This window comes from Cervus canadensis, chromosome 5 (genome assembly GCF_019320065.1).
Source record: "Cervus canadensis isolate Bull #8, Minnesota chromosome 5, ASM1932006v1, whole genome shotgun sequence".
Lineage (NCBI taxonomy): Eukaryota > Metazoa > Chordata > Mammalia > Artiodactyla > Cervidae > Cervus > Cervus canadensis.
The window spans coordinates 44,201,958-44,217,349 of NC_057390.1; the positions used below are offsets into that span (position 1 = coordinate 44,201,958).

The window sequence follows — 15,392 nt, forward strand, 5'->3', positions numbered from 1 at the left end:
TCCTTGCAGTGGCTTCTCTTGTTGAGGAGCATGGGCTCTAAAGCACACAGGCTTTAGTAGTTGCGGTTCCTGGGCTCCAGAGCACAGGCTCAGTAGTTGTGGCACATGGGCTTAGTTGCTCTGAGGCATGTGGAATCTTCTTGGACCAGGGATCAAACCTGTATCCCCTGCATTGACTGGTGGACTCTACTTCTGAGCCACCAGGAAAGTCCATTAGTTTTAAAAATTAGAAAGTTGCTTAATGCTTGTCATATAAAAGGCCCAAGAAAAATACATAGAAATATAGAGTTATGATAGAAATATAGAGTTATGATAGAAATATAAACCTATGACACTATTTTCTACCTTGCCTCCTATTCTCATGAGATACCCGGATGCAGCCCTCCCAGTTTGGGACTTCTTGGTATTCCTGTGGTGATCCCACTGATGTTCCGTCTGTAAATCAGAGTTCTTCACTGAAAAGAAGAGAAACCAGCCCTAGCTAATTTAGACTGGAAAATAATTTATTAAAAATATTCTGTAGCTGGTTACATTACCAGGAGGACCAGAGAACGAGCCAGGAACAATGTCCCAAAGGCCATGACCAAGCTGATCCCGGTCCTGGTTCCACTGGGGTCTCAGCCTCTCTGGCCTCTGGAAACAGGATATAGCGATCACCCCCTCCCTAGGGTAGATGGCCCTGGGGTGCCAGCTTTGGTTACAAAGCCCAGTGTGGGGGCACCTGGCTGGCAGAATGCCGGCACCCCAGCAGCTAAGGAGGCCAGGGAAAGCCTCATCTGGCTTCTGGGATTGGAGGCAAGAATTTACAACATGGAGGCAGCCCCCAAAAGCAGGAAGTGCTCCACAGCCAGTGGGAATGGCAGACCTTCAGCCTTTAGGGGTCCACAGTTCTCAGCATCTCCTGCTCCGTAGCCTACACCCTCCCACCTCTGAAACTTCTGATCACAGCCCACTGACCTGTCCTCCATCAGGTCCTCAGAAACCACCCCCTCCTGCTCACAATGCTTCACACACACTGGGGACCCCAGCCAACCTTGGCCACCCTCCCTGTCTGCGGGCAACACCACCATGGACCGCAGCACGACCTCCTTAGGAAGAGGTGATACTTACTGCACGTGTGCTCTGTGTTTCATGTAACTCCCTCAGTTAGTCACTCTGTCTTGTCCAACTCTTTATGACCCCATGGACTTGCAAGAAGCCTGCCAAGCAAGAATACTGGGGTGGGTTGCCAGTCCCTTCTCTAGGGGATCTTCCCGACCAGGGATTGAACCCGTTTCTCTTACATTGCTGGCAGGTTCTTTACCACTGAGCCACCAGGGAAGCCCAATATGTGTTTCATGTGCTTCATCTTATTCAGCAGAAGTGCCTACACCACAAGGAATGCCCTGTTCTCATCCCCATTGACACAGAGGACAACTGTAGCCTAGTGAGATGGAACGTCTCCTGGGGTCTGTCCTATCACTGGGAGGGACCTCTGGAGGGCGGGCTCTGTGTCATGTTTCTTCTTTGCTGGTGACCCCCGTGTTCCCAATGAGCTAAAGGCTGTCTGTGATTCTACAGATGTCCTAGGAGTTGCATCTTCTCAGAATGAGAAGCGTTTCTTTGCAGCAGTTTCTCAAACTTGAACGATTGTAAGCATCATCTAGGATGTTTATTTAAAATAATATAGATTCCCACTTCCCTCCTGGAACATCTGATTCTTAAGATCTCAGGGAAGGTCTGGGAACCTAAGACTTTTATAAGCCTTCCAGTGATTCTTGTGATCATACAAATGGGGGGAACAGTGCTCTCCAGAGCTGTTTGTTTTCTTAGGGTGGGTTTAGCTTATGTTGTGCCTGAGGATGTTGGCCTCTTATTATTGGAGATCAGCAGCTGAGATCTGGAATATGCAGAGAATCACTGGGAGCTGTGGGAGGACCATAAAATTGACACTCAGATGCTGCCAGACAGTGGGGCACTGGAACCTTTAAAATGTGAGTTTCCAGCAATTCCATTTCTAGGAATTCATCCCAAAGGAATAGCTATAGCTATGTGCACAAGATAGTGCTGTGCCAAAGATGGAGAAAGAGGCTGTCCAAATCTGCCTGTGCCATCAGCAGGAAGCTGGTGCTACAGGCCTGGCTGCAGTGACACAAGGCCATGAGACACCCTCTGTCCATCCCCTGCTCCCTGATCTGCCAAGCCAGTGCCCCCACCCAGAAGGCATGGATTCCATCCTCCTTCCCTCACCCAGGCCCTGGCATTTGCCTATGCAAAACCCTGAACAGGAGAGGAGGTGGCTGAGGCCAGGGCTGTCTGGACTTGGGAAGACCACTCAGTTTTGGGTTTGCATCAGGATAGTGTCTAGAGAATCCTATTGAATCTGACAGGAGGTCCCTTTGGGGTGGGGGGGACGTTGCCCCCTGCCTGATGGTCCAAATGTAGAACAAAGGTCAGCTGGGGAGGGGAGGTCGGGAGGAAACCCCTATCCCAGACTGCAAGCCTGGATTCTTTCTTGATTTTCTTTTTAGTTTTTCCTACAACATCAAATGGGCACCTCTCAAACCACCCCAATGACTTTCCACAACTTCTTTTTTATTGAAGTGTAGTTGATTTACAATGTCATTAGTTTCATATATATATATAGTATATATATACTGTATATATATATACATATACACATATACATGTATATATTTATATAACCAAATCACTGCTATACATATATATGTATATATACATATATGTACATACACATATACACATATACATACATATATAAAAATACATATATGTATACATATATACATGTAAATATGTCTGTATATATATATACATATTCTATTTTTTGGATCCTTTTCCATGACAGTTTGTTACAAGATATTGAATATAACTCCCTATGCTATGCAGTAAATCCTTGTTGTTTATCTATTTTATATATAGTAGTGTATATCTGTTACTTCCCTACTCCCGATTTATCCCTCCCTCCTTCTTTAGGGTTTCCCAGGTGGCTCAGCAGTGAAGAATCTGCCTGTCAAGCAGGAGATGCAGATTAAATTCCTAGGTCAGGAAGTTCCCCTGAAGAAGGAAATGGCAACCCACTCCAGTATTCTTGCTGGGAAATCCCATAGACAGAGGAGCCTGGTGGGCTACAGTCCATGGGGTCGCAGAGTCAGAAGCGACTAAGCATGCATACTCCTTCCCCTTTGATAACCATAAGTCTGTTTTCTATGTTGGTGCATCTGTTTCTGTTTGGTAAATAAGTTTATTTGTACTATTTTTTATATCTTTATTTATTAATTTTTTTTGTTTTTGTTTTTTGGCCACACCACGGCTTACAGGATCTGTTCCCTAACCAGGGATTGAACCCAGGCCACAGCAGTGAAAGCCAGGAATCCTAACCTCCAGGGCACAAGGGAATTCTCAATTTGTACTATATTTTAGTTTCCATATATAAGTGATATCACACGATATGTATCTTTTACTATCTGACTTACTTCATTTAGTATAATAATCTCTGGGTCCATCCCTGTTGCTATAAATGGCATTATTTCACCCTTTTCTTTCTTTATTTAGCTGTGTGGGGTCTTAATTGCAGCATGTGGGATATTAGTTCCCTGACTAGGGATCGAACCTGGGTCCTCTGCATTGGGAGCACGGAATCTTAGCCCCTGGACCACCTGGGACCTTCCCTATTTCACCCTTTCCTATTGCTGAGTTCATAGCTTTTTAAGTGTCCTTTTGCTTGCAGGTCCCAAGAATTATCTAGTCTTCCTGTCTATTGTCTGTGGCCAGCTCCAACCCTGGGCCCTCTCCCCAGTGTGCCCAGCCTCCACAGATGCAAGTACATGGCCTTCATTGTTCCTTTGAGCCAACAGCTAGGACGTCACCAAAATAAAAAGCACAGGAAAGTTACAGTGCCCTAGAAAGTTCCTCACCTGTGTCCCCTCATTTCCTGTCTAAACAGAGCCCAACACAAGGCCTGGCCTGGCCTTTTCTTTTTTGCCTCAAAACGTCTTGGAAGTTAGAGTTCCAAAGTTCACTCAGGTAACAGAGCACCAGGGCTTCCCAGGTGGCTCAGAGGCAAAGTATCCCCCTGCCAGTGTAGGAGATGTGGGTTCGATCCCTGGGTCAAGAAGATCCCTTGGAGAAGGGAATGGCAACCTACTCCAGTATTCTTGCCTGGAAAGTCCCATGGACAGAGGAGCCTGGCGGGCTACAAAAGAGTCAGACCTAACTTAACAACTAAACAACAGAGCACTAGGATGTTATGGGTGTCTAAAGGAAACATGTGACTACTGACGTTTCTAATTCTATTACAGGAAAGGAGGATCAAGGAGGTACAGGATCCTCAGTGGCTAGTGCATAGGCTCTGGAGTATGCAAGGCTTCCATTGAATCCCACCTCCAACACTTACCAACTGTATGACCTTGGGAAGGTCACTTCATTTCTGAGTCTCAGTGCTCTGGACTGAATTGTGTCTCCCTCCAAATTCATGTGTCAAAGGCTTAACCCCACATGTGATTGTATTTGGAGACTGGGCCCTTAGGGAGGTAATTAAGGGCAAATGAGAAAATTTTTTAAAAAAAGGGTAAATGAGATCATAAGAATGGGGCCCTGGTTCAATAGGGCTGGTGTCCTTACTAGAAGAAATCACAGATTTCTCTGTAGGGACTCCCCTGGTGGTCCAGTGGTTAGGACTTTGCCTTCCAATGCAGGGGGTGCAGGTTTGATCCCTGGTTGGGGAGCTAAGATCCCACATGCCTTGCCACCAAAAAACAAAACTTAAAACAGAAACCATATAGTCAAAGCTATGATTTTTCCTGTAGTCATGTACAGATGTGAGAGTTGGTCCATAAAGAAGGCTGAGGGCCTAAGAGTTGATGCTTTCTAACTGTGGTGCTAGAGAAAACTCTTGTGAGTTCCTTGGACTGCAGGGAAATCAAAACCAGTCAATCCTAAAGGAAATCAGTCCTGAATATTCATTGGAAGGACTGAGACTGAGACTGAAGCTCCAATACTTTGGCCACTGGATGCAAAGAGCCGACTCATTGGAAAAGACCCTGATTCTGGGAAAGATTGAAGATAAAAGAAGGGGGTAGTAAGGATGAGATGGTTACATAGCATCACTGATGCAATGGACATGAATCTGAGCAAACTCTGGGACATAGTGGAGAACAGAGGAGCCTGGTGTGCTACCATCTACAAGGTTGCAAAGAGTCGGACATGACTTAGTGACTGAACAATGATAAAACAGAAACAATACTGTAACATATCAATAACGATTTTTAAAATGTTCCACATTAAAAAAAAGAAACCTCTCTCTCCAGAATTCTCTCTCTCCCTGCATGCCCAGAAGAAAGGCCATGTGAGGACACAGCAAGAAGCTGACTGTCTGCAAGCCAGCAAGAGAGCTCTAGCCAGAAATCAACCCTGACGCCACCTTGACCTTGGTCTTCTAGCCTCCAAAACAGTGAGGGAATAAACTTCTGTTGTTTAAATCACCCAGCCTGGGGTACTCTCTGATGGCAGCCTGAGCTGACTAATATACTCATTTTCTTCATTGGCAAAGCAGGGATACAATTAGGAACCACATCACGAGGCTATTGTGAGAATCCAGTGAGGAAATGTGTGTGTAATGCCTACCTGTTCAGCTTGCCTGCAGCACCTTCAGCACCTGGAATGGTGCCTGGTATATAGTGGACGTTCAATAACTACCTATTGAATGAATAACTACATCCATCAAGAAAGGAATCGGAGACTTCCCTGGCCATCAGTGGTTGAGAATTTGCCTGCCAATGTAGGGGACACAGTTTCAATCCCTGTTTCGGGAAGATCCCACATGCCATGGAGCAACTCAGCCAGTCGGCCACAACTACTGAGCCCACGCTCTAGAGCCCGAGCTCTGCAACAAGAGTAGCCCCCGATCCCCGAAACTAGAGAAAAGCACGCACAGCACAGAAGACCCGGTGAAGCCAAAAATAAATTAATAAATAAATCAAAAGAAAGAAATACAACTACATATTTCTGCGCGCTTCAGTAACTTTCATCTCCTTGATCATCGATCACCAGTCACCAGACAGCAGGCACAAAGGATTTAAGAAGAGTGTCTGCAGGGATCGTTTCCTGTTTTCGTTTTTTAAATTTTTATTTATTTATATATTTTTGGCTGTGCTGGGTCTTCGTTGCTGTGCAGGTTTTCTTTAGCTGAGGAGAGCTGGGGCTACTTTCTGGTTGCTGTGCTTCTCACTGCAGTGGCTTCTCTTGTTGCAGAGCACGGGCTTGAGGGCGCATGAGCTTCACAGGCTTCCCACAGGCTCAACAGATGTGGCTTAGTTGTTCTGCTGCATGTGGGATCTTCCCGGATCAGGGATTGAACCATTGTCTCCTGCACTGGCAGGTAGATTCTTTACCACTGAGTCACCAGGGAAAGCCCATCTCTTGTTTTTATATGCCCTTGTCTTCTGTGAACTGGGAAAGGGTGTGGGCTGGCTGATCCCGAGTGGAGTTTGAAACTCTAGGAGGAGGGGAACATTGATCTGGAAACTGGGGGGGCCCTTGGTCCAGTGTTGCGGGCCAGGGCTTTCAAGAGGGAGTTCTTCCTCCTGTTGAGGGGAGGGCGGGGCAGAGGGGCTAGAGATTCAGCTGTGAGAGGCAATGAAAGGGAGGCGGGGGAAGCTAGGGCTGGGCGTGGCATGGGTGAAGTTAGCCTGGGGTTGGAGGCCACAGCAGGTCCTCCTTCCTGGTGCATGGGAGATGCAAATGATAGGAACAATAGGGCCCCTGTCCCCAGGCCATTTGTGGTAGAACCTGGGCTCTGGGGAGGCAGAGCTCCTTCACCCTAGCCATGGTGAGACTTGGTTCTGGGCTAGCCCCTGATATACAGACCTGCCCACCCTGGGGGCCCAGGACTCTGGACACTGAGAGTCATCCTAGATGTACTGATCACCCCTTTACTCCCCTCCCTGACCCTTTTCAGGAGAAGCTCAGCAGAAGAAAGGCCAGGTGAGTCCTCGGGCTCCTCTCTTTTCTCTACCCTCCTCTTGTTTCCACCTCGCTGCACCTTTCCTGGGCACAGCCATCCTTAGAGTGGTGCAGATTCTGCCTGGTCCTTCCATGCCCAGCGAGATCATTCATGTGCCTCCACTGCCCAGGGAAGACAAGGGCTCCCCTGCTGCCAGCTTCCCAGGAGCAGCAATTCCTCAAGCTGTGCACCCAGGGGTATGAGCTCTGCCCCCAGACTCTTCCTCCCACTTCACTCGTCCCAGGCTGCTGTTGCACAACTCCAGGGGGCGCCATTCACGCTGCCATGTCTGTGAATGTTCCTGGGGTGTGTGAGGTCTGGCTGACACAAACTCAGGGCCCCTTGGGCAGAGCTGACTAGAGTCCAATTGCAGGTCGGGGCCACCGCTTCCGCCTCCAAGATGTGCAAGTAAGTGATCACCCCCCCAGATGTGTAGTGTGTGCATGTGTGTGCACTCAGTTGTGTCTGACTCTTGTGACCCCATGGACTGTAGTCTGGGATGTGCAGGGGTCCCTTCAGAGTCTCTCCTGGGGGTTCTGGATACCTCCTGCCCATTATAGTTCAGCACTTCTAAGTTACTGGGCCTAGCTCTTTCATCTGTCTGGTTCACAATTAGAGCTGCATGGGGTGGAGGACTGGCAGGCTTCCCAGGTGGCACTAGTGGTAAAGAACCTGCCTGCCAGTGCTGGAGTCATGGGTTTCATTCCTGGATCGGGAAGATCTCCTGGAGAGGAGGGCATGGCAGCCCACTCCAGTATTCTTGCCATGGACAGAAGAGCCTGGTGGGCTACAATCCTTGGGGGTCACAAGGAGTCAGACAACTGAAGTGACTTGGCACGCACGCACACATGGGGTGGAGGACAGGCATCAGTGGAACAGGCCGTTAGAGCCCCTTATCTCCAAAATGCCTCACTGGTCTTACTGCAGTGTTGGAAAAGCCCATCATGAATGGTTCCTTTGAGGCCTCTGGAAAACTGCAGACAGTTTATTATATCTGGGAGAGAGAGCAAGTCTTTATACTAGAGAGGGGCTGGGTGGGGAGGAGATGAGGCCAGTCTCACCAGTCTCCTGTTCAGACTCCCAAGCTTGGAGAAAAGATGAACCCTGCCCATCTCCTCTGTCTGTCCCAAGGACCTGGAGACACAGGGTAAGTCCAGCTGCTGAGCCGGAGCTGGTGGGTGGGAGGAGGCAGCGGCTGCTGCCACTGCTCCTGTATCCCTTCTATCCTTCCTGTCCTCAGCATCCCCTCCTGGAAGCCCCAGAGGAGGAGGAAGAGGAGGAGGATAAATATGAGCTGCCCCCCTGTGAGGCTCTGCTCCGCCACCTCGCCCCTGCCCAACTTTCTGGCATTGAGGAGGACTCTTTGTACTTGGGTGAGGGCTGGGAAGTTGAGGCAGAGAGGTGGGGATCAGGCAGAACGGGAGGGTCCCCACAAGGGGAGAAGGCCCAGGTTTTGCTTCGTCCCCTTCTGTTTGGCCTGGGGCAGCGAGGGGAGGTCTCAGCTGGCAGTCACTGAGGCCTCTTGGCTGGGCAGAGAGGGATGGAGGAAGGGAGGGAGGAGGGGAGAGGAAGGATGAGTGGGAAGGGGTGACAAGCCTGGAGGGGCAGTGTAACCACGGCAACAGCGGGAAAGCAGGAGGCCTGCCAGGGTCCCTGGGACCTGGCGACCCCCCTCCGAGATCCCAGTACAACTTGGAGCGAGGGTAGGGATGCCAGGAGAGTCCCAGTCGCTGCTGGCATCCCACCCCCACAGCTCCCAGCTCGGTCGGGTGGGGGCAGGGAAGCTGGCCACCTCCAGTTGCCATGGCGACGGGGCAGTCGGGAAGCCAGAGAGCAAGGGAAGGGAGGGAGGAAGGGAGGAGGGAATAGAGACTGGGTGAGGGGGCCAGGGGAAAACAGGAACCTACGTGGGAGGAGCCCACGGAGTCACAATGTTGGAGTGTTTTCCAGATCACTCGGCTCCCCTGGGCCCTCCCACATCACCACTGCCACCACCACAGCCCCAGCCGGAGATGGTACACAGCCTCCCTGCCCGCCCCACCCCAGCATACCATTTTCCAGTGAGTAAATCTAAGAGGCATCCCATATGCAAGATTCCCCCACATCTGCATTCAAGAGGCCCCTGAGAGGTGGGAGGTGGGGTGGGGAGAAAAAAAAAAAAAAAAGAGGCCCCTGAAAAATTAGCTGCATCGGAAGCCAGAGCCCTGTTGAGAGTGGCTCCTCCCACCTGCCTGGTCTGGTCCTTGCACCCTCCCCATCAGCATCACCTAAGACAGCCTTCTCGCCTGGGCCGGGAGTGGGGAGTAGTGGTGGGTGAGTGCGCTGAAGCTCTGCTACCTCTCGAAGCTGAGGGCTCCTCAGGACCCCCCCACCCCCACCCCCGCCTGTGGAGTGAAGAAAGCCTTCGCTCAGCTGCCAATCACTGCCAGCTGTCATCCCTCCATGATCCCGGGTGTGGGCTTTGAGAGGTGCCACTTTCATCCTATATTGTATGGGAATAAAAAGAGGTTCACAACAAAGAAAGCCACAGAACAGAGGCAAAGAGGAGAGCCGCTTCCTTTGCACATTAACACTTGTGTTGTAGTTTTTTGGGGCAGGAGCTTTCCTGGTAGCTCCATAGGTAAAGAATCTGCCTGTCAATGCAGGAGGCCTGGCTTCAGTTCCTGGGTTGGGAAGATCCCCTGAAGGAGGGCATGGCAACCCACTCCAGTATTTTTGCCTGGAGAATTCTATGGACAGAGAAGCCTGGTGGGCCAGTCCACGGGGTCAGAAGAGTCGGGTATTTTTTTTTTAAGCTGCACAGATATACACAGTCCTTCTGCATCCCACCCTGCTAGTCTTGCCCTCCTGATGCTGCTGCTCCCTGACCCCTGTTCTCCCTCACGCCACCGCATTATGCCCACAGCCCAAGGCAGCGCTGAGCCCACTGGAGGCCCTGAAGCAGAGCTGGCCCTTTGGAAGGCGAGGTAATAGAGATGGCCAGTCTTGTTCCAAGGCCCACCCATTCCCTGCCCTGAGAAGGGGAATCCTGGCTTCCCTGAGGTTAGGGGGAAGAGTGGAGCTGGCCTCACGCTGGTCTCACGCTTTGCCCAGTCGCTGCATCCCCCCAGTTGTTTGCGTCACTTTTACCTGCTGATCCCCCTAGGGCAGGCAGTTTGGGAGGAGGCTGAGGCCCTCACTCAGAGTCCCTGACTCCCTCGGCCCCTTGGGCACCTTCTGAGGTCTCTGGGTCAGGTGAGGGGCACCCTGGGGTATGAAGTAAGGCGATTAGGGGTGAGGAGGGCTTTCTCCTGGGACTTCAAAGCTGGCTCTGAAGATCCCCTCAGAGAAGCTCCAAAGAAGCTCTACTCTTCCAGCCTAAGTTTCACTGAATTCTTTTCTCCTTGCTGCTCCTGACTGGTGGGTCTCTCCTTTTCCTACCAGAGCTGGTTGAACCGGCCCGAGCGGTGAGTGGCCCCTCACTCTAGGACTTGTGGCTAGGAAGTTGTTGGTGGTCGTGGAGTGGAGTGGGAGGGCCAGGAAACATCCCTAAAACCAGGGGGAAAGGCCTGGAGCAGGACCCTTCCCCTTGGGCCAGAGGCTCTGGCAGGGCATCAGCCAGTGTCCTGGGGAGGTGTCTGCCCAGAGCTCATCCTGGACTCTCAGGCTCTCTGAGCCCAGGATGGGAAGGAGGTGCTCATGGGTGCCCTCTTCCGGGCAAAGGAGCACTTTTAGTCATTCCGGTTCCACCTAGGATGGGGGATGGGGGGGTTGAGGCACCAATAGCTCCCCCAAGTGATGGCTTCGTCCTCCTTCCCACTCACTGCTCAAACCCTGGGTACCATACTCCCTCCCTATCTTAGGTGCCAGGCCCTGCGAAGGAGCCCGATGAGGACATCTATGTGGAGTGTGAGCGCAGTCCAGGTGAAGCCCTCCCTCCACCCTGGCCTGCCCTGCCCTGAGGCCCTCGGCTGCCCGCCAGCAGCACAGCACAGTCTTCCGGCTCCATTGTCTGCCCCATCCTCTCTCAGTAACCCCAGCCACACGTTATCTGCCTTCAAACACACGCACACTCAGATGCCTCTGGTCTAGAATGACCTACACCGTGTCTGCCAAGGAGGGGACCCCCTTAGAGCAGGGGCTGTGGGGGCTTCCCAATTGTGTGGCCAGGACAGCACGCTGCCTGGTTGGACAGACTCCCCAAAGCTCAGGCTGCAGAGAAGCAGAGAAGACTCTGCAGCTGCCCCCCAGCCCCGCCCAGCCTCCCGGAGTTCCCTGCTTGATGCTCAGCCCTGCTGTTTTAGCCCCGGCCTTTACTCAGACTCTGAGCTCCCCAGTCCTGACAGCCCCAGTCCCCCTACCAAGGATATCCGTGGGGTCCAGGTGAGTGCCCCAAGTTTGTGTGTGTGGGGGGTGGGGATGGAATGGCCAACCCAGGCTTCCCCAGCCTTGACCCTGAGATCTCTGGGGTCACTGAACATTTTCTTTTGAAGGAGGTAAAGGCCCTGAGCCCTTGTTTCCCATTTGCTCCCCACAGGCCCACCATAACCCCCCAAGAAGCTCAGAATGTAAGAGGCTGGGGTTGGGGTGGAGTTGGGGCGGGGGGCAGAGGTGAGCTGGGAGTGAGGGGGAGAGGGAGGCTCAGAGTGGAACTTCCTGCCCAAAGGAGCTGTCCTGACTCAACGTTCTGTGTTCTAGGGAGCATCAAAGGCCACCTCTGAAGGTGAGTATGGGCATTGCCAGCATGGACCCAGGCACTCAGGTGGGGCCCTCCCTAGCCACAGCCCTGCAGGCCACAGACTGCCTCCCAGCCCCCCTGCACCCTGCTTGGTTGAGGGGGTCCCTGCAGCTCTGACTCCAGCTGAGAGCAGGTCTGAGAGGACCCCCCTGGGCATTTTCCAGGGTCTGTACCAAATCAGGAAGCTCCCAGCCCATATCTTAACATCACTCCTCACTTGGAGGTCACGCGTGGCCCAGCCGGTGGGTCCTACTGGGAGCCCTAGGAGGGAAGGGGTGAAGCACTGGCTGTCCCACTTTGGCCTTCAAGCCTTTGCGCACCTCCTGGAACCTCCCCCACCCTCGCAGCTGGGCCCAAAGCCTCCCTGGTCTAATCCCTGGCCAGCCCCAGGGCTATAATCTGCTTCTTCCGGCAGAAAGGAGAACCTCTCTTTCTTCTACAGCCGCTGCCCAGAACACCTCAGCTGCCCAGGTGAGGAGGGGCTGCAAGTGAGCTGGGGGGCAGAGGGGAGGCCCTCAGGAGCAGGTCCACACCCAGCAGCCCTCTTGGGCTGGATGTGTGTGTGCGGCTCTAGACAGGACATATTTTGTTGAGCTTTCGTGGACTCAGCCTGGGGAAGACCGACAGGAACACAAATAACTGCATGCCGCCAGGGTGTTCTCTGCTCCGCATCCCCAGTCTGGTGCCCTGGCATATCACTGATCTGCTGGGTGTGTGTACAGGAAGGCAATCTGCTGGGTCAGCCTTGGTACTCAGGGAACTGTGACCGCCATGCTGCTGAGAGCGCCCTGCTCCGATGCCAGAAGGTGGGCCACCCACTGCAGACCCCCGGGGCCTGCTCAGAAACTCCTGCTCAGGGGCTGTGGCTGGCAGGTGGGAGCAGCTGGGCAGGGATTGGAGTCGGGGCTGCAGCTGGAAAGGTGAGGCTGATGGGTGGGCGCTCCTCCCCAGGATGGAGCCTACACCGTGCGCCCCAGCTCAGGCCCTCGTGGCACCCAGCCCTTCACCCTGGCAGTACTTCTCCATGGCCGAGTCTTCAACATTCCCATCAGGCGGCTGGCTGACGGGCGCCACTATGCCCTGGGCCGGGAGGGCAGGAACCATGAAGAGGTGGGTGCTGAAGTGGTGAAGCTCAGCAGAGCATCCCCTGGGCCCAGCCAGGAGCATTTCCCTGGGGAAAACCTCACAGTTTGTCTTTTTCTGGAGTGGGTGATCAATCAGTTCAGTTCAGTCGCTCAGTTGTGTCTGACTCTTTGCAACCCTATGGGCTGCAGCATGCCCGGCTTTCCTGTCCATCACCAACTCCCTGAGCTTGCTCAAACTCATGTCCATTGAGTCGGTGATGCCATCCAACCATCTCATCCTCTCCAAGGGTGATCAATATCCCTGGCCATAAGTCTGAACTCTTTCCCAAAAGCCTGCACTTTGAGAAGAGGCCCACTCTACTCTGGAGGAGATGCCCCCTCCTGCAAGGCCCAGCCTGCCCATGGCTCTCAGGTCAGGGAATTTGTACCTGTATGAACCCAGCTGGGAAGAGGGCAGGGACCAGGTAGTCCAGATTCTTGTCTGTACCGAGAACTCAACTTTGCACCCAGCATTTGCTAGGCTGCAAACCAGAGACAGTCACTCCTCAGGTCCCCATGCCTGAGGTCCCGGGCAGAGGCCCCAGAGTTGTTTGGGGAAATGCTCACTGGTGCCATCACAGGGAAGGCCTGGAATGGGGCAGCAGGATGCAGTGGAGCTTCATGGGGCAAACAGGAAGGAAAATATGTAGAAAAATGTCCAAAAGCGCCCTTGCCAGAGCCCCCCAGCTCCCTCAGGAAGTTTCTCCTGGCACAGGGCTCAGGAGCCTCACTGATGCCCTCCTCTCCCTGTCCAGCTCTTCTCCTCCGTGGCCGCCATGGTCCAGCACTACACGCAGCATCCCTTACCGCTCCTGGACAGACAGAGCGGCAGCCGGCAGCTCACCTGCCTGCTCTTCCCCACCAAGCCCGGACGCCACAGCACATGTGCGGCCTCACCTCTGGCCCCATAGTTTGCCCCTTGGGCTGTCTCCCTCGCCTCTTCCAGTTTTCCATACCCCCCCCTCCAGACTCCCTATCCTTTGTCCCAGTCCCTCCAGGCCCCTGGGAAGGATGGCCCAGAGACAGAAAGTGTCCCCAAGTCCCCACTCCATCCTCACCCAAAGCCTGGAACTGCTACTCTGCTCCCCCCTCCATTGGGAAGCAGGGGACAGGCAGGGCCCCGGTTTGCAGCCCCCAGGCATGGCCTCCCAAGCTGCTCTGAATGAAGCCCTTCTGGGGGAAGCTGAACCTCACGGGAGAGTCTGGGCAGTCCTGCTTGAACACAAGGAGAATCCACCGGCATTTTATAAGAGGTTTAACAGGGAGTTGGCCTCTGGGAGAGACTTGATGGCACTGCACATAGTTTTGCTTTCAATAAATATTTGTTGAATGAATTCTTGAATTCTGTTGAGCGAAGCAGAGACGGCCTCTTCCGTGAGGCGCCACGGTTCTCAAGTGTCCCAGGGCACAGCCTGGGCCTGGGAGTGCTAGAGCAGTAGTGGCCAGGCCAGAAGGGCCAGCCCCTTTTCTGCCCCCTGGCTGGGGTTTTGGCCCTTAGATGGTCTGTGGCGGCCGCCCTGGGTGGGCTGAGTTTTGTTTCTTTTCGTTTGCGGGAGTCAGGGTTGGGGCAAGAGAAAGGCTCGGTGCTGCTCGGCCACCCCCATTAAATGACGAGAACAGAGCTCAGTACTTGTCCACCACTCATTTACGGCCTAGCGTTCCATCGGGGAGGGATGCGCCGGATTTTGCGCGCTCGGTGTTGTCTGGGGTGGGGCAGACGGGCGGACCCCAGGAAACATCTGGGTATGGACCGCGCCAGGCCGCCATGGAAGGATCCACGTGTTGTTCGGAGAAGACAAGAGGCCATCGGAGCTGAGCTGCCCACAGGCACGCCCCCGGGAGGGAGGCTCCAGGGATGCAGGCTCTGAGATAAGCCGGCGGCCCGCGGGCGGGCCGGAGAGCGAAGAAGGGCAGCCTCGCGCGGGCTGGGCCGAGGGGCGGGCAAGTCCCCGGGGCCTGGCGCTGCGCCCGGAACACCCCGTGCCGGAAGTGCATGTGACCGTGACTCCGCAGAAGCCGCGAAACAAAAGGCGGCTCAGCGGTCTCCAGCGGCGCTCGGGTTGGCACGGAGGGCTCGGACCCCTGCTCCTAGCCATAGCCCGAGCTCTGCGCCCACTGACCCTGCGCACCCGGGCGGGGCGGGGACCCCCTGATCCCAGCTCTCCCGCCCGTCCCCGCCCCCCCCAAGGCTGGGGCTCCGGGGCGGGAGCCAGGGGGAGCTGGTGAAGGAGGGCACGCGGGTGAAATGCAAACACGCGAGGCTGGGTGGCCGCTCCGGGGGCCCAGGCTAGGCGTCCAGGAAAGCGTTGTTGCCTTCACCACAGCTGGCTCTGGCAAATTTCCCCTCCCACCCTTAATTCCTGTAACGGAAGTGAAGATAATCCTCCCTACCAGTTACCCCATGGTTGGGAGGTTTGAGTGAGGTGGACCATGTGGAAGATGAGGACCGTGCAGGGCTTAATGGGCTGCACTCTGACCCTTCTTTCCCCTCAAAAACACGCGTGTGAATTCGGGTCAGTGAACTGCCACTTTCAGTGTTCACTAGGCA

At 53.8% G+C, this 15,392-nt stretch overlaps 1 protein-coding gene across 4 annotated transcripts; it reads left to right on the plus strand.

The window, feature by feature from the left end:
- Positions 1–6,672: 6,672 nt before the first annotated feature.
- Positions 6,673–14,292, plus strand: SH2D6 (SH2 domain containing 6). Of its 4 annotated transcripts, XM_043468708.1 has the most exons (16): positions 6,673–6,984; positions 7,377–7,411; positions 8,080–8,150; positions 8,244–8,376; positions 8,954–9,063; positions 9,909–9,969; positions 10,427–10,449; positions 10,846–10,906; positions 11,287–11,365; positions 11,520–11,550; positions 11,681–11,705; positions 11,885–11,962; positions 12,136–12,191; positions 12,443–12,526; positions 12,672–12,830; positions 13,600–14,176. In XM_043468708.1, exons 1-16 carry the CDS (start codon positions 6,827–6,829, stop codon positions 13,753–13,755), a joined length of 1,320 nt encoding a protein of 439 aa, XP_043324643.1. In that variant the 5' UTR covers positions 6,673–6,826; the 3' UTR covers positions 13,756–14,176. The 4 variants fall into 4 exon arrangements, with proteins under 4 accessions (XP_043324643.1, XP_043324645.1, XP_043324647.1 ...); XM_043468710.1 differs by lacking the exon at positions 11,885–11,962 and having other exon boundaries at positions 13,600–13,898; XM_043468712.1 differs by lacking the exon at positions 11,885–11,962 and having other exon boundaries at positions 12,163–12,191; positions 13,600–13,898.
- Positions 14,293–15,392: the final 1,100 nt, after the last annotated feature.

What these genes read in the sequence shown, in the direction of transcription:
- SH2D6 (XM_043468708.1), top strand. Translation starts at nt 6,827, where the DNA reads ATGGTGAGACTTGGTTCTGGGCTAGCCCCTGATATACAGACCTGCCCA. An exon ending in GGAGGACTCTTTGTACTTGG is followed by an intron (nt 8,377 to 8,953) that starts GTGAGGGCTGGG and finishes AGTGTTTTCCAG; the next exon opens with ATCACTCGGCTCCCCTGGGC. An exon ending in GGTCACGCGTGGCCCAGCCG is followed by an intron (nt 11,963 to 12,135) that starts GTGGGTCCTACT and finishes TTCTTCCGGCAG; the next exon opens with AAAGGAGAACCTCTCTTTCT.